The 22,164-nt window shown below is 48.4% G+C and overlaps 1 protein-coding gene across 1 annotated transcript; it reads right to left on the bottom strand.

Moving 5' to 3' along the window:
- Positions 1 to 5,805: 5,805 nt before the first annotated feature.
- Positions 5,806 to 20,523, bottom strand: LOC8036523 (serpin B9-like). Its single transcript, XM_029974260.3, has 5 exons — positions 20,125 to 20,523; positions 15,904 to 16,062; positions 12,802 to 12,957; positions 11,331 to 11,549; positions 5,806 to 6,123 (listed from the first exon to the last, which is right to left on the bottom strand). The coding sequence occupies exons 1-5, from the start codon at positions 20,521 to 20,523 to the stop codon at positions 5,806 to 5,808; spliced, it is 1,251 nt and encodes a 416-aa protein (XP_029830120.3).
- Between the last annotated feature and the right edge of the window lie 1,641 nt (positions 20,524 to 22,164).

Below are 22,164 nucleotides of genomic sequence, written 5' to 3'. Positions count from 1 at the left end.
GCAAGTGTTTTTTCAAACAGACGATCCCACAACAGGGGCCCGCGTTCTTCGTCTTTCTTGCTCAGAGGAGAGCTCTATAAATGCGAACTAAAACAAAACCAGACAAAATATTCCGAAAATAATTGAAGTTAAAATTTTAAATGCAGAACGTGTCAAAAAAAAAAAAAAAGATACTTTTTTTTTCACACATAAACTATGGTACGGGCCTTTCCGCGATGCCACGGCTCTCCAGAGCCAATAAAGATTATCATTATCATTAACATTTCACATGGGCGAACGCTTATTCTCCACCTAAATCTAACGATTGTAGTCCAAACTAGAGCCACTGAATGAGTCAAATCCTCCCCTCTACTTATTTTGTGGCACCAGTCCGAAACAGATACCGAAGGTTCAGCACTAACCGCTGTCCTACTAAAAAAGGTAGAAGTGATTTTCTGAAAACTTAAATTAAAAATGGGGCTCATTTTTGCTCGTCGTCGGTAACTGGCGCCACAGAGCTCCATGCATTCGAGAGTTCTAACGACCGCCACTTTCCCATTGAAAATTTCAAGAAATCTCGTAGTTTTTTCTACAAAATATCGGTTGCTGCTGAAACGTTGGCATCTGGTGTAGACCGGTAGCGCTACACTTGGTCGAAGAATGGGTGTTTGGCGATGCGTAGTTTATTTTGAAGGTAAAAATGACCCTGCAATTTTTTGGTGTTTTTTGAAGGGGTACGGAAACCAAATTCTGGAGCTCATTTCTTTGTTTCAACACGACGCAGGTAGCAGCACAACCACAGAAACATAAATATTGCGCTAGAAAACGCAAGAAAACATATTTTAAAGTGAATTAAACGATAATCAAAAACCACCTGGTAGTTGGTTATGAAGCTTCAATGGAATGTCGTGACGACAACATGCCTCTGAAAGCAGCGCCGCAGCGGTATGTCCGCTCACTGGTATAGATTGCCTAGGCCTGAACGCAATACCGAGGCGTCTTGGTGGAAAGAGCCAAAACGAAGTGAGCCACCTTGGTTTCAGCTCTCGCGCGACGTGCAAACGCGTGCTTCGGTTGTTCTCAGGTTTGGTGCGCGTGCTGGCCCCGCGATCTCTACAGCCCTTGGGTACTTCGACAAAGCGAGATTGTAACGCGTTGACACCTCCAAGTGGCAAAACTCGTCACTACGGTACGCTTGGTCGTCCGAGGCATGATGACGTCAAGACGTCTGCCGGATCTCCCGAGATGCATCGCGCTCCTCCATGGCTGATTTTGAAGCGCTCGCCAAAATCGCGGCATTTAGAGCATAAAATATAGCCATCTGCTCAAAATACGACCGTGCGATTATTCATTACAGGCTTAGCTGATTATATTGAACTCATTTATTGATGTTTTCTCTATATTTCAAGTTTCGATTCCGTATCCCTTTAAGGGGGGGGGGCACTTTGTAGAATTACTACACATCAGAAAGTATTCAGTACTCTGCTGGACCGAGGAAAATGTTAATGTTTTTCAAATGTGAACACCCAGGTAATGGTAGTGTTCATAGCGTGTCATGTGACGTGTTGGCTTGTGGAAGAGAAAGACATTGGCGCGGCCCAGGTCGCCCGATGGAGGAACATTCGAGCAACGTTACTGGAGCGAGCTCAGTTTCACAGCTCCGCCTGCGACGTGGGCTTAGTGGCGGTCACGAGAACTAGCAGCGCTGCAGTCGAGTCTTGCTTCCGGATTGTCTAGCCCGCGAAGCTTCAGTAGCAGCACTTCAGCTTGGGCGATTTGGCAATTCATACTAACACCTCACAGCGCAAGGAAACAGACGCAGACAAAAATAAATTTCAAGCACTCAAAGAAAGAACACACACCATGCGCTGACTCTGATCTCTGTTATCTCTGTGATGTATTACACTTCATTTTCATCATTTTTTTTCGCTATTATACACATGGAAGTAAAAAAGAAAGGAAGAAAATAAAACTAAAAGAAAGCTCTCAACGCGGTGGTAGTTGACGACGCGCGAGACAGGGAAGCAAGATCCGACTGCAGCGCCGCTAGTTCTCGTGACCGCCACATGGGCCACTCGCCTCTGCAGGCGAGAATAGGAAGCTGCGAAACTGAGCTTGCTCCAATAACGTTGTATTCGAGGGGGTTCGGTGGCCGAGTGGCCTAGCACACACCAGCTGGGAGCGCGTAGACCGAAAGATCGCCCTGCAGAACCCAGGGATCCAGGGTTTAATCAAAGTAACGTTGGGTTTAATCCCCACCATAGCCTCCTCCATACTCACAAAGCCTGGCAGTTCGATGACGGAGCCACAGAGTGCCCAGTCGCAGATTCGGAGCGCGAGGATCTGGTAGCACAGAGCATTTCCCGGGGAGTCTGGTATTCAGCGCACAGCTTTTGCAGCGGCGAGGACCCGAAACATGGTTTTCAAACCCGACGAGAAAAGAAGCGGTAGCCCGAGGAACGCGAGAAGCACGAGCGGACATTCCATCGCTCGAGACAAGTGTGTTTCGGCGTCTCGCCGCAGAGGGGTGCCCGTTGCATGACTCTTGTCTGCCGCTCTACCTCTTCACTTTCGGCGGCCGCGTCACGTGACGATCTTCCAGGCGTGGTCAGTAGTCTATGTCCCCACCACTGCTTGTTTCGATCTGGATGAGCATCATACCTGCGTGCGGTCGTGTATCACTACTGCATGGTGCACGCTAAAGGCCCCAGGCTAGCAGTCGTACTGCTCAACGTTACTAGAGCAAGCTCAGTTTCGCAGCTCCGCCTACGACGTGGGCTCAGTGGCGGTCACGAGAACTAGCAGCGCTGCAGTCGACGCTTACTTCCGGGTTGTCTAGCCTCCACTTGGGCCACTCGCCTCCGCAGGCGAGAATAGGGAGCTGCGAAACTGAGCTTACTCCAGTAACGTTGGTAGTGCACTAGCTAAATTGTTCATCTACAGTGGGTAACAGTGTCGCTATGTTATGCCAGACTAAACTCCTGTTGTATAAACAACTAACGACTATAGTCGGATGCAACCTGAGAACAATCTTTTAGCTCCACCCACAAGCGCATAGTGCCCATCTGATGTGCCTCCGCCGTCGAGAAAGTAGTTCGCTAGCAACGTTGCTTTTTCTTCCTCCAGGAAACGTGTCTTAAGCTACTACAATATTTGTTTGATTAATTCAGGAAATTTAAGTAAGTTAGAATACGTTTTTGTCAACGAAATAGCTGTTTAGTGAAGAAAGAAAGTCATGTCCAATGTACCGTCTTCCCAATTCATTTTCTGTCCAAGATACTGTCTAACATACCGTCTTCCAGCGCCTTCGATTGAGGGAAAGCGAAGCACTTATAGTTCCTGCAAATAATAAATATTTAGTGATTTACTTAGTTTTGTGGGCTTTGCGCTCGAAATGTGTGCCTTTATTTTGTTGGATGAATAGAAAACAAGAATAATTATACTTTTCGGGTTTTGACAAATCGGCACCCTCCCAAGTCATCGACACCACCACCGCGCCCCGCTCTCTTTGTCTTCCGTCATGGATCCCACTGAGGTGACATCGGAAAGCGATTCCCCTGATTCTTCTTGGACGAAACAGCCTGGTGCATCCTTACCGGCGACACCAAAGCGGTTCTTCAAGGAGCACAAGCGAGGTCGCGTAGCTTCTCACCTCTCAGCAGTGCTAAGCCTCGCGCCCGCTTCGAAATTTTCGTTGGCGATAGCGTCGCTGGATTCTCACGTTGTTGCGCAAAAACTGCTGCGAACGCAAGCCGATACCATTTAGATTTCGTGGCGTAACCTCGGGCACGTAAAACACGGTGCAAACAAGCAGAATCATTGTCACGAGAAACTAGCGTCGCGTTGCTAAGGCCAGCAGCCATGTTGAGGTTTTTTTTTTCAAAAGGATCGCGATTGGTCCACAGAATCGTGACGTCATGAAAACGATTGGCTGGCGTTTTTCAGCGTAGGATTACATTTTCCTCTGAGAGGCATTTCCGGTTTTTTTTTTAGCTTGCAACCGACTATAATTTGTTTTGTTATTCGTTTGGAGGAACATTCGATTGCTGAGGCAGTTGGATAAAAGTGTTTCTTTTTCTGTTTACGACCCAGTGATCTTTATGACAAATCGTCATTGAGATCACTGGTCCAGCCGATCCCGTCCGTCTTGCGGATTAGTAATATTATGGTGCCTGGATCGCGTCTTCGACTGGTGTGTTTAGCGTCCTATCCCGCCCATACATCAAAAGTGGTCCCGATGTGGCAACAAATGACGCGAGTGTCATGCTGTTGCCTGTCGCGATCCTGGCGGTTGGCCGTAGAAATGTTGGCAAAAAGCACGAGCGAACGCGAGTGTCGCTGTCGTCACGGCGTCCCGTTAGGCGTCCCAACTTCCGGTTGCACTAGCTTCCGTGAACTGTCACAGTGGAAAGCGACCTGCAGCAGAACAGGCATCTGCTACACACACCATAACTGTTGAGACGCCACCAGGGTCGCGACCGGCGACAGCATGACACTTCTATGACGTCATCAGGCGGAAATCGAGGGACCACTTTTTTGGCCGCGGTAAACACACCAGTCAAAGACGTGATCCAGGCACCATAGTAATATGTGCCAAACCTAACAGACGTCAGCGGAACGCCTCGATAGCGCACTATTCGCACATTGCGGAGGAACAGTGCTTGGCTGTGGGGAGGATGTGGGAGGAGCTTCTGGTGCATTACTCAAATACTTTTTGTAGACTCTTGTGTTTGATGGCATATTATATGTAGGGCTTTAGTCGATTAAAATAACCAGTTCTAGATGAAAACAGGTTCTAGTAAACTCACAGCACTAGAAATACGCGGGCACTATTTTTTCTTCACAAGTGGAAGGAGGGAGGGCATTTTTGGATCCTTACCACCCCATAAAATTTGACCAATGAACATACTTAACTGCGTGGAGATTCCATACGTTACTAATATTGCTCTTTTTAGAGTTGTGCATTTCATTTTGACAAAAAACGTCAGATATTTGGGTGTAGGAGGCAGAATATATAAATTATTGGTTGAAAACGCCGTCTGACGGCGCCCCCTAGTGTCTACTCGAAGGCGAAGAAAGAGGGGAGTCATCACCTTTGATTAGATTTTTAATGGGGAAATCCACCGCCCATGACTAACCTCGTTATTTTGTGGGATGTTTAGAGCCCGTAGATTTAGTTATCACCATAAATGGACGATCTCATATTCCCCTTGAGTGCCCCTTTAACTTGTATCTGACTGCATTGTCAGATACAAGTTAAAGATGCGCCACAAGCTCCTTCCAATTTGCTAAGCCTTTCCGAAATTGCCGATTAGCTACAGCTTGGATATTCTGAGTTAACAAAAGATAACACATGATATAACCATTCAGATTCGCGATCCATTCCATGTTTGGGTAGTTGCCAAAAAACGTTCGGAAACAACAACAATACCCCTCCATGGATTTCTCCACCGTGTGAATACCAAAAATGTCGAAGTGGCGATTCTGGCGACTTGGTTCATAGCTACAAATTGGAAATACAGTGCGCAATAAAGAATGACAAAGGCAGTAGACAAGACGAGCGCTCCATTTGCCTATACTGTATTTCTGTCCTTGTTTATTGCACGCTGTATCATCGATTTGTAAATGCTAAAAGAGCCAAGAAAGTCAACGCCGAGTAAAGTGACTATAACCAAATGAGGCCACAATTGAAACTTTCTTCCTTCTTTTCTTTCCAAGGAGCACTTCATACTTTTCGGGGTCTCTTGCCATAGCAGACGGAGTTTGTATTCTGCCTTGTACACGCGCCACACTGCACATAAGATGGCAAGACTGGCATCCAGGGATCTAGGGCTTGCGGACGGCACCGACAAAGACCACGGCGTGATTGAAATGGTGAAGTAGCACGAAGATGAAAGGCCGATCAACACGAAACTTGTGTAAGTCGGCGGGGATCGGGGACGGTACGGGCGACCCTTCGCCGAGTCCTTCTTCGCTCGTCTCGAACAGGGCCTCGTGGATGAAGCTGTCAACGCAGAGGTTCGCATCCGAACTCATCTTGGACAGGTCCGCGTTCGAAGGGTCGAAGATGTTCTGCATGCCCATGTCCCGCAGGGCTCCCTCCAGCTTGTACGTTCGCAGGAGTTGCAGGCGCGGAAACCATACCTGCAAGGGGGGGGGGGGGGGTGCATATCAGTAGCTGTATAGGGCGAGAAAGGCACGAAATGTGAAAGGGTTTGATCATAACGCTAGGATGATGCTGTGAGGAGCAGAAAGAACAGGACAGGACAGGATGATAAAGGAGAAAGAGAACTTATGGAGGTCGGGCCAGCACGTGGAGCCTGGTGCGACATGGTCGTCTGCGCGGCTGCCCCCCTCGTCTTTATCACTTTCCTAAGAATAACTTTAACTTCACGAAACATTTAGCGGACTTAGTTCAGCTAAATTAAGCAGACGGTGTCCACGGGGTATTTTTAGGTCACGTGACACCGTGGCGTTACATGATGTGGTCACGAGACGCTGTGACGTCGTGTGACATCAAATCCGCGATAAATTTATTGTAGAATTCTCTCGCAAAATTCAAAAGGGAAATTGTAGCGTCTCGTGACATAATACCACTTGACGCTATAAGATAGTTTTAGAATAGCGTAGGGGGATCGATGGCCAAGTGGACTAGCGCATACCAGCTCGGAGCACGTGGAGCGAAAGCTCGCGCTGCAGAACCCAGGAATCCTGGGTTCCATCCCCACGGGCCAATATATATGAAAGCACTGTTTGGGGTCGGATCGTGTTCGGGCCGATTCATCCCGAACTGAGTCGGGCTAGGGTCGGGCCTAGTTGGAGGCATCGGGACTCGACGGCCCGACCTTTCCAAATATTTCTGAATTGGTGTAAATATTTAATTTATATTCAAAAACCAAATAAAGTAGCAGAAGGTTTGTTTGAGCTCAAAAAGCGCCAATCTGGACATTGTGCCGCGGGTCATTAGGTTCTGTACAAAGCCCACTGAACTATGGCAACCGTCTATATTCGCTGCTTCTCAATAGACCCTTTCCGGAATTCAGTCTGGCCACTTTGATCATTATCATCATCATCTGAAAACGGCGTATGTGCTATACTAATGGCGGCCTTCTGTTTACTGATGAAGGAAGAAGTTGAAGATGCTCCTAAGCAGATGATTCGAGGCCTATACATTCCAGATGTTAGCGCGGCGTGAAGCAGGAATTGGACGCAAGAGCTGCGTAAGCGTTCATTTTTAACTCGGTCCCAGTCAATCTGTTAGTAGCACTCACTCGGCTTCAAAGCCACTTGATGTATCAAACCACATAGACGCCTCTATCAAGGCGTCTATGTGGGTTGGCGCTTCGTTCCGACTGGCTGCATTTGTTTCGCCATGGACACTCAAAGAGATTGAAAAATAATTGTCGTGAAGTGCACATTCTCGTTTACCGTCGACCTTTAAGTGACGGAGCCCTATTAAATGCTGCAGACCTCAGGTTCATTGCCGCCATTAGTATAGTAAAAGATAAACTGCCATTTGAGTCACCAGATGGCACTGAATTCCGGAAAGGGTCTATTAGGATGCCGCGACTCCTGCGAAGGCATTTCGAGGATCCAGGAAGCCTTGCTCATTAGTGAACCTGGCAATAAACTTGATTTTGTTTCCCCATAAAAATTGGGAATTTTGTTTTCGTATACGCCAATAAGAGAAGCCTAGTTTACGTGACGAGCACTTAGCTATATTCATTATTTCCCTCAGAAATCGGTTTTGCGCCAAAAAAAAAAAATGCAATACAATCCAAACCTCTTCCTAAACATGATTACCCCAGATATTTCCCTCTCCCCACACCGGGGATTCAGCACTTCCACCGATCCACAAGCAATCCCTGGAACATCAAAGGTTGAGTGCAAATGGTCTAGGACACAGTCATGAACATCAATGACTCCGCTCCACCATACATTGCGTGTTGAAAAAATTAAGCCGGTGCGCACACTTTCTTGCGGAACACACAGGAGTCAAGCCCTACGAACTGCGGAAGGGTCAAAGCGAATGACAAAGCTCAGTCTGGGGTTAGACCTCAAAGTGCAACGTGCGCATTGCGCCGATGAAAATAAGCGTAACGTTTATTGCTATTTTTTTTTTTTTATGAGCAAGTTGCATATTTCAAGTATAATCCTATTCTGAGCTATATCCTAACCCATTTTCCGTCCATGTGAGCTAAGTTCGACGTCGGCAAGTTGATCCAGGAGGTGTTGGTTGGGCGCAGCGGGTTTGCCGCCCGCTGCGATTGGTCAGGACAACGCCTGACGTGATCGCGAACACTCGGGAAAGTCGCAAATAGACCGGTCACATTACTATGACGCAATCGTCACAGTCTTGGTAGCATTTGCCATCGCGTGAGGCCAGCACCTCCTAGACAGCTTTCAAGCCTGCGCGTCACGTGACATGATGTCACGCCCCGGAGACCTGCACGGGCGCTAATTGGATGCGAGTGCAGCGTCGGCGCTCGCGCCCAATCAGCGCCCGTGCAGGCCTCCGGAACGTGATTTCATGTCACGTGACGCGCAGGCTTAAAAGCTGTCTAGGAGGTGTTGGTGAGGCGTTGTGCTGGCCGCGATCGCCCGTTTCGATCTGGATGAACGTTGTACCTCACTGGCTTAATTGCTCATCTACAGATGAGAGTCAAGTCGTTCGTTGAGGCAGACTAAGTTCAGTCTGTAGAAGCATACAAACATCAATTTACTAGTATAGTGTAAAGAACCTTTGCGTAAGCACTGCGTGCGACGCATGCAAGCTCTTAGCGGAACGCTTCAAACCAGCACTTTCATTACAGCGGGACGCAAACGCATACGCAAGCAGTTGCAGCGCCATCTAGATGTGCCGATGCAAAACAACTTCAAGCAGTCTACAGCTTGTATTTAACCAAGTCAATCCGATGCCACGAATCCCATTGTTACCCAAATGTCGTGTAACTTTCTTTCCGAATGTCGGCTCACGTTTTTCAATCTGGGGAAGTCTCGCGCTGTCCCGGACGCAACGAGACCCACGAGAAGCGAACGCAGAGGGCCGCTGCAAACGCAATCAAACATCGATAGCGAACATACGCAGAGGCATAGGTCTCTTCAGGATTAAATGCGCTAAAAACCGAGGACAAATAAAAGAAGACACACACAGACAGTGTATGTACGTGTGTGTGTGCGTGCGTGCGTGCGCGCGCGTGCTTGTGTGTGTGTGTGTGTGTGTGCGTGTGTCTTTGTGTGTGTGTTCTTTTACTTGTCCTTATTTTTGTAGCGCTCTTAATCCTGAAATGTACCACCAACTAGTTCAAGTGAATGCCCGTTTGCATAGATCGCTACGTTGCGTACGTTTCGCTCAGGCGCAGTGCGGAGGACGCAGTGCTAACGCAAACGGGCCGCGCTTGCGTTTGCTCCCATATACGCAATACTAAGACTTCATTATGTAACAGTGTTACGTGACACTGATTTCCGTCTAGATTTTTTAGTGGAGAAATTTGGGACTTTTTAGAAGACCCTACGCTATTTCCGGCGAGATGTTTCGGTGGCGCCCTCGTTGGGTTACCTTTCATGACGTCATTACCTTGTGAACAACAAGTTCGATGGTGTTTGTAATGGGCATGATAGAAGCCTGAAATCATAGCGCTCTCAAAGCAACTCTGCCAACACCGTCAAAATTAAAGTTCTTACATTCCTCCTATTTCCGTCGATGAGACATCCTTTGCTGACGTCATAGTCAGCATTCAGCCAATTGTGGTGGGCCGACCACAGCGACGCTTTCGATCGCTCACGTCGCCAATACTCCGTTCAAATCTGAAGGCCGGTTCAGACACTTGCGTTTGAATGCGTTTGACTGCGTTGCGTCGAGAACCGAAAGCGAGTCACCCGCACATATGTGCTTCGTATAAAGCGTGGAGGCCGATTCGAGGAATCATCTTGGCACGCGATAGAAGCAGCGGGGATGTCCTGGTTTCTCGCAGCCGCAACGCAGTCAAACGCAGTCAAACACAACTGTCTGAAACAGGCTTGATACTAGAAGCTCCGCCTTCAGCGCGAGCTCGTTGTCTTCCGCAGCGCTTTAGTTGCGCGTGTCCGCGCGTTCTCACTTGCGTTAGCAAGGGCAGGAAGCTGGCGCCGAAGGCGGAGCTTCTAGTTTCAGCTTAACGGTGAACTGAGTATGGAGCTTCGCTTAGCTAGCGGGAGCTCGTACCGTCACTTCGAGGCATGGATTGAGCACGCGTCCGCTGGGCCCGCTTTCCTCGTGGCACAATCTACTAAAACTCTCTATTTTGCCCTTAATTTTAGCGAATACATTTGGCCGCTAAATTTAGCACCGGGCCACTACCTGCACAGAAACACTCCCTGGGATCCACCTCAAAATCGCGCCAACAATAGTCATTGCCATGATTGTACGGTGCCGGGAATGCATTTCCGACCGGTGTGTTTAGCGTCATGTTCCGCCCATCGAAGGGGGTCCCGAAGTGGCGAAAAATGACTTCACAACACCCGGAGTGTCATGCTGTCGGATGTCGCGATCCTGACGGTTAATCGTAAAAGTTCCGAAAAAAAAAAAAAGAACACAAACAAACGCGAGTGTCGCTGTCGTCGCGGCGTCCCAACTGGAACTCCCGCGGAAAAGGGTACCCCCCCACCCTCACTCACTCAGTCCGCCTCCCGTCGTTCGAAGCGTCATGTAGATTTTCGTTTACGAACTGTGTTTTCCATAGAGTACGGCGCAAGTCGATTTAGATGCTGCTCTTCGCAACGTGTGTATTCCATAGAATGCGCTGCAGTAACCATAGCTGCCGTCCGGTGCGTTAATCGACGAGAGGCGAGTCGTGGTGAGTGAGGGGGCGGAGGTTACTGTTCGTGCATGCAGCGTCTATGAGCACTTCCGTATCTGAGCTAACCTAATATCGTTGCTCCTGACTGCCGAAGCCTCCGTGGCCTGTCAAGCTGGAGAGCGACCACCAGCGGAACAGGCGTCTGCCTTAAAGGCCGCCCACACTAGCGAGAAAACGCGCGTGGCACGCCGATCGCGGCAAGTAACAAAATGTCGCCGAAGCACAGTCAGCGCCACGAGTGCGTGCAGAGACACGCCCTTTATCTTCCCGCTTAACCGATTTATCGGCGCGCCGGGCGCGTTTTCTCGCTAGTGTGGGCGGCCCCATACACACCACAGCTGCTGTGACGCCGGCAGGTTCGCGGCCAGCGCCAGGGTGACACTTCTATGGCGTTATCAAGCGTACATCAAGGAACCCGTTTTTTTTTTCCCACGCGGTGAACATCGTAGTTGGAGAGGCGTTCTGGGCACAGTATACTCTACACCCAGGCGTGATCGGAGTGGTAACACGCACCGCGATGTTGGTCACCGACTTGAGCTCCCTCATGAGCTTCCTGAGGTGGGCGTAGTTTAAGGCGGCCGCCAGGGTCTCCAAGGACGTGCCCACGTCCGGCAGCAAGACAAGGAGGCTGAGGGCCCGACAGACGTAAGACAATTCGAGGGCCTCGCAAGGAAGCTGCTTGCTGGAGCAGTAGTGCGCGCCCCGGAGGGACTCCATCATGTACACGGGCACCTGGAAGGACACGCGGGGCAAGTAAGCGGTATCGTAAACTGCCCCCGGGCAGCACAGTTCTTCGGGCCAACGTATGATTTTTGTCGGGGAATGCAGAGCCTTAAACAACACGTGAAAAGCAAAGGTGGAGCTAAACTTGATCTTCTTTGGTCAGGGTCTGGGTATCTCGGTCCTAATTTGTTGAAGAAGTGCCAAAGTTAGGCTTCACTGCTGCTAGCTTGACTGTCATGAAGCCTCTTTTGGGCATAAATCGCAAAACAAGTGACACAGTAAAGATTTACTTCTGGTTCTGTTTTTTTATGTGGCCGATTCGGGCTTAAATCGCCCAGCAAGGGCCGGACTTAGGTTGCTCGGTTCATAGGTGGCATCTTTGATTTAAGCCTAGAATTCGGGCAATTATGTGACGAGCCCGAGAAAAGCAATAAATACTGCAAAGAAAACTGCTCTGGCACTAAGTAACGACTCGGAGCCAAATTGTATTGGGCCCCTAAGACTACCAAGCATTTCCCCAAGTTAGGCGTCTCTCTTGCGTGCAACCTGGGTCATAATCTGGGAGTTTCTGACCAAGGAGACGAGTGGTTCGGCACGTGACATAAAAGAAATCGCCAGCTGTTTCGGCAGCGTTTGAAAGGAGTCAATCAAGCTTCTGACATCGCTCGTAAGCGCTAAAAGCCTCGAGGAAAACCACAAGATTACGGCGCATCCAGCTGTTTGAAGAAGTACGCAAAACTTGTGCAAACAAAACAAAAAGATGACAAACAAGTCAAGGCTTTTGTATTTTTACGGAGTGAGATCTATTCCCCTATGGTCACTGAAAAGGTGAGAACGGCAGGGAGGAACTTCTGTTGTTACGCCCGCCAGCGTGAGCTTCATACCCTCGACAATGCTTCGGAGTCCAAGGCATGGCAGAAGGCATGGGGCTTGTGTGGACGCCTAGCGTGCCAAGATCACGCCCTGCCGTTCTTATTTTGTCAGTAAATATTGTAAAGGCTTCGCCTTAGTGCTTTCTTGAGCGTCTCTATGTCTGTCAGTCTCGCGTTGACATTCTTGAATTCAAAGGGAAAGGGCGCCAATTTTCACCGTCGTGGACGACGACCATCGTGGGAATCCATCATCCTTAGCTTTCGAAGAAAGCTCGAGTCGGTCTGGGCACTTACTGAGTCGTAATCCTCTATGACCATAAACAAACAAAAGAAAAAAAGTCTAGAGTTTTTCTTGAAAAATTAGATTTCAAAGGGCGGAGTTTGCATACCGTTTCCGTGGGGGTCACGTAGAACTGGCTCTTGGTTGCCTTCATGAAGGCCTCTCCCCAAAGACCCCGGAAGTAGATGGCGCTGACGAGAACCATGCGCGTGTGAGTGCTCACGTCGCTGGACTTCACTACCTGGGGCAGCTGGCGCTCGGTTGCCTGGTGCGAAGGAGTTTACGATATAACCCATTAAAGGCAGGTTTGCCAGTCTGATTGATGTAATCACTGAGGCAAACGGTGTCGTCCCAATAAAGCGACACACGACGAACTCTGTTTGAAGACACGTTGCATGTGCCTTGTTAGCAACCCTTACATGCATATGTTTAGGAAAAAAAAAACAGAGGGAAAGGGGGAGTCGGAAACGTGTAGGGTATCGGCGGTCAACTGTTTTATCGCTCTGCCACTCAGAGCACGTAGAGCGAAAGCCCGTACTGCAGAACCCAGATATGCTGGGTTTAAACCCCTTGCCCGTTTCGGTCTGGGTGGGCGTCGTACCGGCCTGCGTTTTTTTTATCGCTAAAGCGTGACACACGTTGAAGACACCAGTATGGTAGTAGTACTGCAATGGCAACGTTTCTCACCTAGTGAGGACACCAGACATTCCTTGGAGCTCGCTAATATCCCGCTGTTTAAGCATCGATAGAGAGCACCCACCACACAAACAATTACGACTTTTATAAGCTTTAGCGTCGCCAACTGCCCAGAAAGAACCTAGTTTGTGCAGAAATGGACTGCGGAACGTGGCCAAAAAGCAGCGGATTTTATATCTTTTCACAAAATTAGGCGTCAGCCGCACTATGAAACATTTGATAAGATGGGAAAGGCAATCTGTGGGAAATAAACTTCATATGCTGCAGTCTCTGATACAGTGACATACCTCCTCTGAAATCTAGTCTGGTGTCGTTGTGAAAGATCGTGATTGGTACGTATTTATGCGCTATATTAATGATGGGGGGGGGGGGGCTAACAAAATAGAAACTTGAAGACGTAGTCTCTGCCTGGTGACACCGGGCCTGTGAATCTCATCGGGACGCCGTAAGTGCGGCAGTCGGATTCGACACGAGAAATACTCCTCTGTTTGCTTCAGACAAACACCGTCAATATTCATCTAGGTGGAGTTGCTGCGCCCAGTCTATCTTCTCGTAGACACTTGATAGGAAACGTACAAAACGGGTGTTTCCCTGTCTCAGCCTCTTCATTCGATGAAAACTGAAATGCAGCAAGAACGAGCAGTGGCAAGCGAAGGAAGAACTGCCGTCTGGGCCATCCGCTCACAAACTTAATGGTAAGCAGCACCACGGATGCAGTTTTTTTTGTTGTTTTTTTTTCTCTTCAAGCTGGCATTTTTGGCGAGAATATCAATCTAGGGGATGGGGGGGGGGGGGGGGGGAGGGCGGTCTGTGCGGTTTATTTGTCTACAGAGTTGAGTGTGTACCCAACGCCTGGTCCGTGGAATCGATTGTTTACGTCATCTTCACCTATCGGGTGCTGGTCACAGACTGGACGCAAGTGCCATGTCAGCGTTCGGCTGAAAATAATGTTGTTGTTTCTTTGTGCTTCATTGATCGAACGCGAGCCACAGCCAAACGCGGACGCAGTGTTCGGCTACGTCAGCCGAGCACTGGCATGAGAAACACAAACAAATAGTTAATACGGTTGTCGTCCCCGTAACACACAACGTCTGGATGCCCAAGTTGTGATTTAACTGAAACAATTTGTCACATTTTAACGCGATAGCGTGAAGCAGCTCATGTCGCAGGAAAGTCGGCGTCGGTGGCGTGACACGAAAATCCTGATTGGTTAGGGTTATGACGTCACAGTCACATTACCTCGCCCGGGAATTTCAAAGAACCCACAACGCTCACGTGAAACCTGACGTCACATGTGTGATGAAAGTGATTAAAACACGACAGGTATCGCGAATTAAAGGTCGCCGCATATCTCAAATGATTTCCGTTTATATACTAGTAATTTATTTTCTATAAAAAATTGGAAAAATTTTAGGCGGGATTCGAACCCAGGACGTCATTCAGTTCAGAGCTAGACAGACTACTCACCAGGCCACGCAATGCGATGCGAACGTGCGTCACCATGCGTTGAACCCTTGCAGGCGAAGCTTACGCGTCCTCCAAGTTTTCTTTTTTTTTGCGATTGTACTCTCTACTATGCAGAAAGAATGAAACTAAAAAAAAATTGAAAAACGTTTATCATTCCCTGTATTGCCGAATCAGAGCCCAGCTCTTGAGGAGGAGGGGAAGATACGCAGAGGAGAGGTCACATGACCCTCCCTTTTCCCTCGTAAAGGTCGTGACCTTCACGAGTGAGGGTCACATAAAGGTCGCGAATTTAATAAGTGAAGGTCATGTGAAGGCTGTGACCTTCACCGTAAAGGTTGTGACCTTCGTCATGACTTTCACGAGTGACCTTCGTGACGTCACTTGCGACGACACTCGTGACCCTAGGGACGTCACGTGTGACATCATTATGGGAAACGTCCCATAATGCACCGCGGTGACGCGCGCGTCGGATAATGGGACGCTTTTCATAATGCACCGCGCGGGAGGGAGCAGGGGGAGGAGGAGGGAGAGATGGAGGAAGGAGAAGGTGGACGAGGCAGGAGTATTAAAAACTGGGGGAGGAAGAGGAGGAGGGAGAAGGAGGCGAGGAGCACGGAGGAGTAGATCAGGAGGGAGGAGGAGACGGTACGGATGAGGAGGAGGGGCATGCCGTCCCTTCCGTATTCTCCCCTCTTCCTCCTCAAGAGCTGCGCTCTAATTCGGCATTTCAGGGAGTTGTAAACGTCTTTCATTTTCTTTTTTCTTCCTCTACTCTTGAAACGTTTCTTTTAATCTAACCAGTTTTGTCCCCCGGCACAGAGTACGAAAAAGGGACAATCACCCCAGAGTTATCTTCTCTATCGACCTGCTCGACTCTTCCATCCTTCCTTAGCCGCGGGGGGCGCGAAGATTGGATCCTTTCCCCGAAAGGTTGCCAACACGGCGTATTCGACGAGGTGTCCGCGAGCAGTATTTGGTGCCTGTCCACGCAGTGGAAACGAGGCCCGTAAGAAAACAAATTGTCGAGAGAGGCGTGGTAGAAGCTTGCCTTCTCTGCCCAGCTGTTGATCTCGCGCGCGGCGTCGCTGGGACTGGATTTGAAGTCGAGGACGCCCAGCTCGTCTATGAAGACCTCGGCCACTGTCTCCTTGAACTCGGGGAAGATGGGCACGTCGCGAGAAACGTACATCTTGCTCCCCAGGTACACCTGCGGGTGTGCCGAGAGAAGTTAACGACGCCATCTGTGTCCTGTGAGCACTATCACTGCCGTTACACCATGGCCGGTTTGTTGTAAATTCCAAGAGGGACTTTGACTTCACGTGACCGGCTCCGTGGGTAGAAGAAACCAAAGAATGTATCAAATGTATCTAGTATTCCATGCAAAAAAAAAAAAAAAGACCGTCCTCTTTTTGACGTTTTAAGTCCTATATTTTAGAAGCGGCATGTAATATAAAGTTATTTCTGGAGAACGTAATGCTGGAAATAAAGGAAACAACAGGCAGGGCTTACGTTTGCTGAGCTCAATCGGCTGGAGCACTAGGTACTTTCTCCCCACGGAGCCGGTCCCGTTAAGACAAAATCACCATTGCGACTATTTTAACCGCCGGGAAAGATAGCTGAATTCATCAGTTAGACGACCCAGGAGATGCATAGGCACAGTAATCCAACTGAGGTTTCTGAAGTCGTCGCTGGAGGCGCGATCCTGCGGGCACGAGTAACACCTTCACGTTGCCGCGCTCGTGACGTCAATGGCTTCTCCAAGGCCAAGGGTACTGTAGTGGCGAGCGTTGCCGCTTGGTGTCGTCAATGCGTGACAATCGCGACTAATAGTAATACCTGAGGACAGTACGCCCTGTGGCCTATAGACGCTTTCTGTTTCCTGTCGTTCTCAGTCACGTGAGTTCCGTATCTGGTGTGTGGGACGAAAATATAATAAAACATTTCAAACTGGAAAATGGGAGAAAATGTAGGTGAGGCAAAGCAAGAACGAGTGGCAATCACGCATTTTTTCGTGAACACCTTCCAGCGGCGTGGAGAGATCAAAACGAAGTTTTAACGCAAACGAAAGTAACTAAATGAGCTGCGCTTAGAGTATAGGCACTCCGTTACCCGTCATTGTTGTGGGCGCCGCCATCTTGGTTCTTGTGCAGAGCAGACGCTACTACCGATCGTCATGATTCAAAAGTGCGATTTCCTCAGCATTAGATTCGGTGTTAGAAAGCTCATGAAATATTGCTTTGTTTTCTCGCGGATTGTTTAAACATTTGTTAAGGACGGAAAAGCGTTTCCTGTGATTCCAGATGACGCTCCAGATAACTGGCCACCATGATTTTAAGCCACAATACGGCCAAGTGTCGTTACTCTGAAGCGTACACACACAGCGAAAAAGTACACCCCTGGACGTGTAAACCGTTGTCCCAGGGCGGACTCCCCAAATGGTGTTCGTTTTACACGCGAGACTCGGTGTATTTCGTTTGCACCCGAGGTCTCGTGTAAAATGAACATCTTTGAACGTGTACTTCGTTCTGCGATCACACGTCTAGGGGTGTTTTTTTACAATGGCGGCCGTTTGACGTAAGACGGGTTCTACGAGCGAGGCCCAGCGCTTTACACGGCTTTTCGCCGCAGCGGAAGCGTAGTTTGCACGTGTTATAATAATAATAATAGTACCTTTATTTTTTCCAACAAAAACATTGTTGAAAAGGTGACTTGGGAAAAAAGCTGTAAAAACAGCTTGACGAGCCCCAAACCACCTACACCAGCAGTCGCGATGCAGGCACTAAAGATTTATACAAAATTGAAACATGACGTGTGTACTACATGTTTGAACAACTTTACAAAGAAAGAACTGACGCTAAACAAGATAAGTAGCATATTGATACAGTTTACACAATAGTGAATACACACAGAGAACGTTAAACACCACTGAAATAAACGCGAAAGAAACCATCGATTCAAAAGATTTTAGCGCTTATCACGGACAATTTGGCTCGAAATAAACATTTGAAATAAACATTTCTCGTAAGATGCTCACCGATATATTGCTAAGCTCAATGCCTTGCCTACTAAGCTGGTTAAGGGTAGAGGGCAAAGTATATTTTAAACTTTGGTGGCCGTAGTTTGTTCTAAAAAAGGGTACTTCCCAAGGTTCTTTAATTCGTGTTGGGTACCTATAAATTTTATCTGTTAGCTTCGCTAAGTTTTTAAGGTGACATTGGGATAAATTTGTTTCTATTTTATACCTTGCACATAAACAATATTTATATAAATCAAAAATTTTCATCACACCAATCTTACAAAAAAGATCATCGGTTGGATGTTCTATGGCACATTAGAGATACTTCTTAATATCTTTTTTTGTAGCATAAAGATTTTGTGGAGGTTGGTATAGGTAGTAGTGCCCCATATGAGTTGACCATAATTTAAATGTGAATAAAATAATGTATATAATATTAACTTTGTTCTAAGTGGTAGGATGTGTTTATGACGGTATAGAATACCGACGATGCTAGATAACTTTGATACGATATGATTAATATGGTCGTCCCATAACAAGTTTTCTTGAAAAATAACGCCCAAAGTTTTAAACGCGGGAACAATTTCTATTTGAGTAGTAGTTCGTAATCGTCCATACGTGCTGAACTACCGCAGGCATTCACCCCCAAGCGCCGACGCCGTATCCATTACGGCGATTATGCGACAGTGGGAGCGACCATCGACTGCATCCAGCAGCGTGTTTCCCCATCGAGCAGGTCCTGTTCGCGTGGTGGTTCAGCCGATCGCCGAGGCCTCAAGCCGGTTGCATTGTCACCGACGCCGGGTAATTTCCACAGGAGTTGTCTTTTCGCGACCACAAACATGAACTTTATTGAAAAAGCCCGTTTGCCGTGAGCGACGACGAATAGCTCCGACACCGACCCGACCCGACCGGCGTTACCGACGTCCCGCTCACCTCTTTACCGCGAGCAAAGTTGTACGCGACGTTTCGACGCATCCACTCATATCTCGTGTGTACGCAAAAATTGCGGCTTTCCGGGTACGAATCGGCTACCCAAACGGCCAGCGAACGAAGACGAACTGAACGCCGGCGCTATGCGCCATTTAAACACGCGGTTGTGACGGCATTCGAGATGCTGAGCCCTTGTAGAAAAGCTGTAGAAAAGCTGCATACACAGCTTTCCCGTAAGGTCATTCGCGGTATTTTATGTGCCACGAGCCTTCGATTCCCCATGTCAGTTTCATACCGCAGCTCGAGGGAATAACTAACTAGAAAGAACCGCCAACAGTCAGTGATAGCGACACATGCAAGCTATGTATATAAGGTACTGACGGGGTGCCATATTTGAGTGCGGTGTTTACAGCTCATCGCGGGGTGGGAAGGGAAGGGGGGGGGGGGGGGATTGGCAGAGATTCTCGCATCCTCAGATCCAGCTCATACCTAACATCGGCAAAGAAAGGCGATCTTGAGGGTCTCTAATGCATGTTGAGGAAGCACTGTGGAAGTTACTATATACAACGTAGTAGATTCGATAGCGTTCTCCACCGAGTCACATTTAGGTCTAAGTAACTCTCCTAGAGAGACATACTGCCGCGAACTGGCGCTGCTTCTTAGAGGCCGCTGACTTGGCGGCATTCCAACGGAGCTTCATAGACCGCCACCAGGCGCAATCTTGAAATTTGTTCATTCGTTTTAAAATCAGTTTTCTTGACTTTTCGGCCGGCAGCCCAGAAACAATAGTCTAGACTACTGTTTCTGGGGTGCCGCCACAACATAGTTCATATTTAAACAAAGAACTAAGAGCAAAATTTTTGTTTCCGTAACCGTTTAAGGGTGAACGGAGTATGTAAAGCGGATGGTGGTGGTGAACCTCGTGGCACCTGTTTTGCGCGTTGGCAGATCAATATTTGGCGGTACACGTGAAAAGCGCAAATTTTATCAAGGTACTTTAATGGTGACCGCTGGTCAGCATCGCCTGTCTAAATGTCACTCACTGGAGCTCTATTAAGGTCTCATTTCCCCTAGCAAAACTAAAAATAAAAAATGTAATAAATATTAAAACACTCGGCAGGCCGTTTTTAGTATGGAGAGAACAGGATACAAGCGACCATAACAGTAACCTTCAAGAAAACAAAAAAAAGGGGGGGGGGGGGGGGAAGTATAGTAAAAAAAAATACCCGCCATAACTTTCTCTGCACATGGGGATTTTAAATGATTCAATCTGAAAGGGGCGAGCTTAACGTTATAGATTGGAATCGGTCACCCGCAAACCTTTGTGTGGGACTCCGCCGAGTTGAGCATGGACGAGATCTTCTCGCAAGTCCTGTAGAGGGCATTGGCGTCTATGGCCCCCATCACGTTCACCATCTGGCTGGAGGTGACCTCGCCGGCACCCGCCAGGGCCATGCTCAGTGCCACCGTGACGCCGAAAGGGGACACGCACACGTTGGGGCCGTCGTTCTCGCGAAGCAGATGGAGGAGAAGCCTGGTCGAGAAGTCCGTGAGCGTGCAGAAGGGCCGCATGGGCAGCGAGCCGTCTGAGTAGCTGGACAAAGTCGTCGGCGTGCAGATTCCTCCAGGGCCGTCATCGAGGGTCGGCCGTGGCGGCGACGTCTTCTGGGTGGCTGATCGGGGAGACATCGAGTGGAATTTTTGCTGTCCGGTCGCCATTCCGCCAGCGCCGCCCTCCACCGAAAAGGATGACTCTTCTTCTTTCTTTCTTCGTGCCAGAGTACCGTATTCCCATTCTTGAATGCTTTGCCGACAACAGTGTCACTCTAGCCGAGTATGTTTTGATTTTCTGGGGCATCATTGGATGGCAGCACTCACGTGAGACGTGTTCCGTCACTATCGTCGTCATTCCACAGAGTAATATCATAAACGTAGAGAGTGGACACTGGGGGCCCAGAGCTGTATATAAGGAGAACGAGAGAGAGAGAGAGATATTTTATTTTAAACAACTCTTAGTCTGAGTCGTCGCGTATATATGGAGAGTTCGGTCAATGGGAGGAGCGGGCAGAGCCAGGGCGTGCACCAAACGGAGAAAGAGGGCTTGACATGCTCTCTTGGCCAGCTCGGTGCCGAAAAGAATCCCCTAGCGGTGGTAGCAAGAAACAATTTTAATAAGCGCGTAAGAGTTAACTGTAGTAACTCTTCAAGGTTGAGAATATGGTGCAAGTGATATTTCGATTGTGATCATGCAAAAAGATGTAAGAATCAAATCTGTCGCTCGAGCTCTGTTTTTCTCGGACGGAGTGTGACCGCTCGGATGGTAGATTCCTGGCCCTCGGCGCCTGGCATACGGATTACGTCGATCGTTCCGCTAGACTTTTATTTTGCATGACCGTGATCGAAAAATCACGTGTACCATATTTTCAGTCACAGAGAGTTACACCGACGCACCTATTATTTTTGCTTCTTTCGACCACCGCCGGGGTATTATTCGCGGCTTCTGGCTGGCCACATTCGAATTTGGGAAGACGCCCTGGAACACGCCCAGCCCGCTTTCGACTAATAGAGCCTCCTCATTTGCCCCTTATACTTCCCAATGTATGGCCAAACGCTCTCTCTATATACGGCTCTGTTGGGGCCTTTCGCGGACGAGGTAAATGCTCCACGGAGTGATATTCTACGCAGGAAGTTACTCCGTTACTTTTAGAGCTGCCTCCGCCGACCGCAAGACATCGCTGCATTGGAAAAAAAAAAACATTTTGATAATCTTGTTAATAATTTTCAAAGAAAAACTTTCAGCCTTTCCCCTCTGGCGAAGAAGGAAGACCAGCAAAGCTGTACTATGGTGGGAATGAAGTAATGGCCGGCCGCACGTCGGCAAGCCAAAGTGAAAAGTCTGGAAAGGTTGCCGCCGTCGCTCATAGATGGCGGTAGCTGTCCAGAGTTTGGTGTCATCATTTGTTTGCTCATGGACACAATACTAGGGAAACTAGCCGTTTACAGCTCCGCTGTAAAAACGTTTATCAATAAATGTAGTATAATATTATTTGTAGAAATGTTGGAACCTCTTAAATTATTCTATGCTATATCCTTAGACTCGTCGTAGCGGCAGCCCTACTGACATCACCGTTTTGTTGGGGCATGTTTGGGCTAGAGAACTATATACACCTTTTCCACAAGGGCGCAGCCATCTTGAACGTCGTCAGTTCTAGCATGCGGTAAAACATCGTTTTGATCTTTCCACGCCGCTGGAAGATGTTTGCGAACAATGCGTGATTTTCACACATTCTTGTTTTGCCTCACCTATATTTTCTCGCATATTCCAGGTTGAAATATTTTATTATTTGTTATTACCTTACG

This window comes from Ixodes scapularis, unplaced genomic scaffold, assembly GCF_016920785.2.
Source record: "Ixodes scapularis isolate PalLabHiFi unplaced genomic scaffold, ASM1692078v2 PGA_scaffold10__122_contigs__length_95168666, whole genome shotgun sequence".
Classification (NCBI taxonomy): domain Eukaryota; kingdom Metazoa; phylum Arthropoda; class Arachnida; order Ixodida; family Ixodidae; genus Ixodes; species Ixodes scapularis.
Note: the sequence above shows the minus strand (reverse complement) of the source record. Positions and strands in the feature narration are given on the sequence as shown.

Bases quoted from the DNA above. Each gene is read 5' to 3' on its own strand.
- LOC8036523 (XM_029974260.3), bottom strand. From the start codon at position 20,523: ATGGCGACCGGACAGCAAAAATTCCACTCGATGTCTCCCCGATCAGCC. The intron at 11,550-12,801 runs GTATGCAAACTC...GTGTCCTTCCAG, and splicing joins ACGTGACCCCCACGGAAACG to GTGCCCGTGTACATGATGGA. The intron at 6,124-11,330 runs GTGCGTGTTACC...CCCCCCTTGCAG, and splicing joins AGTCGGTGACCAACATCGCG to GTATGGTTTCCGCGCCTGCA.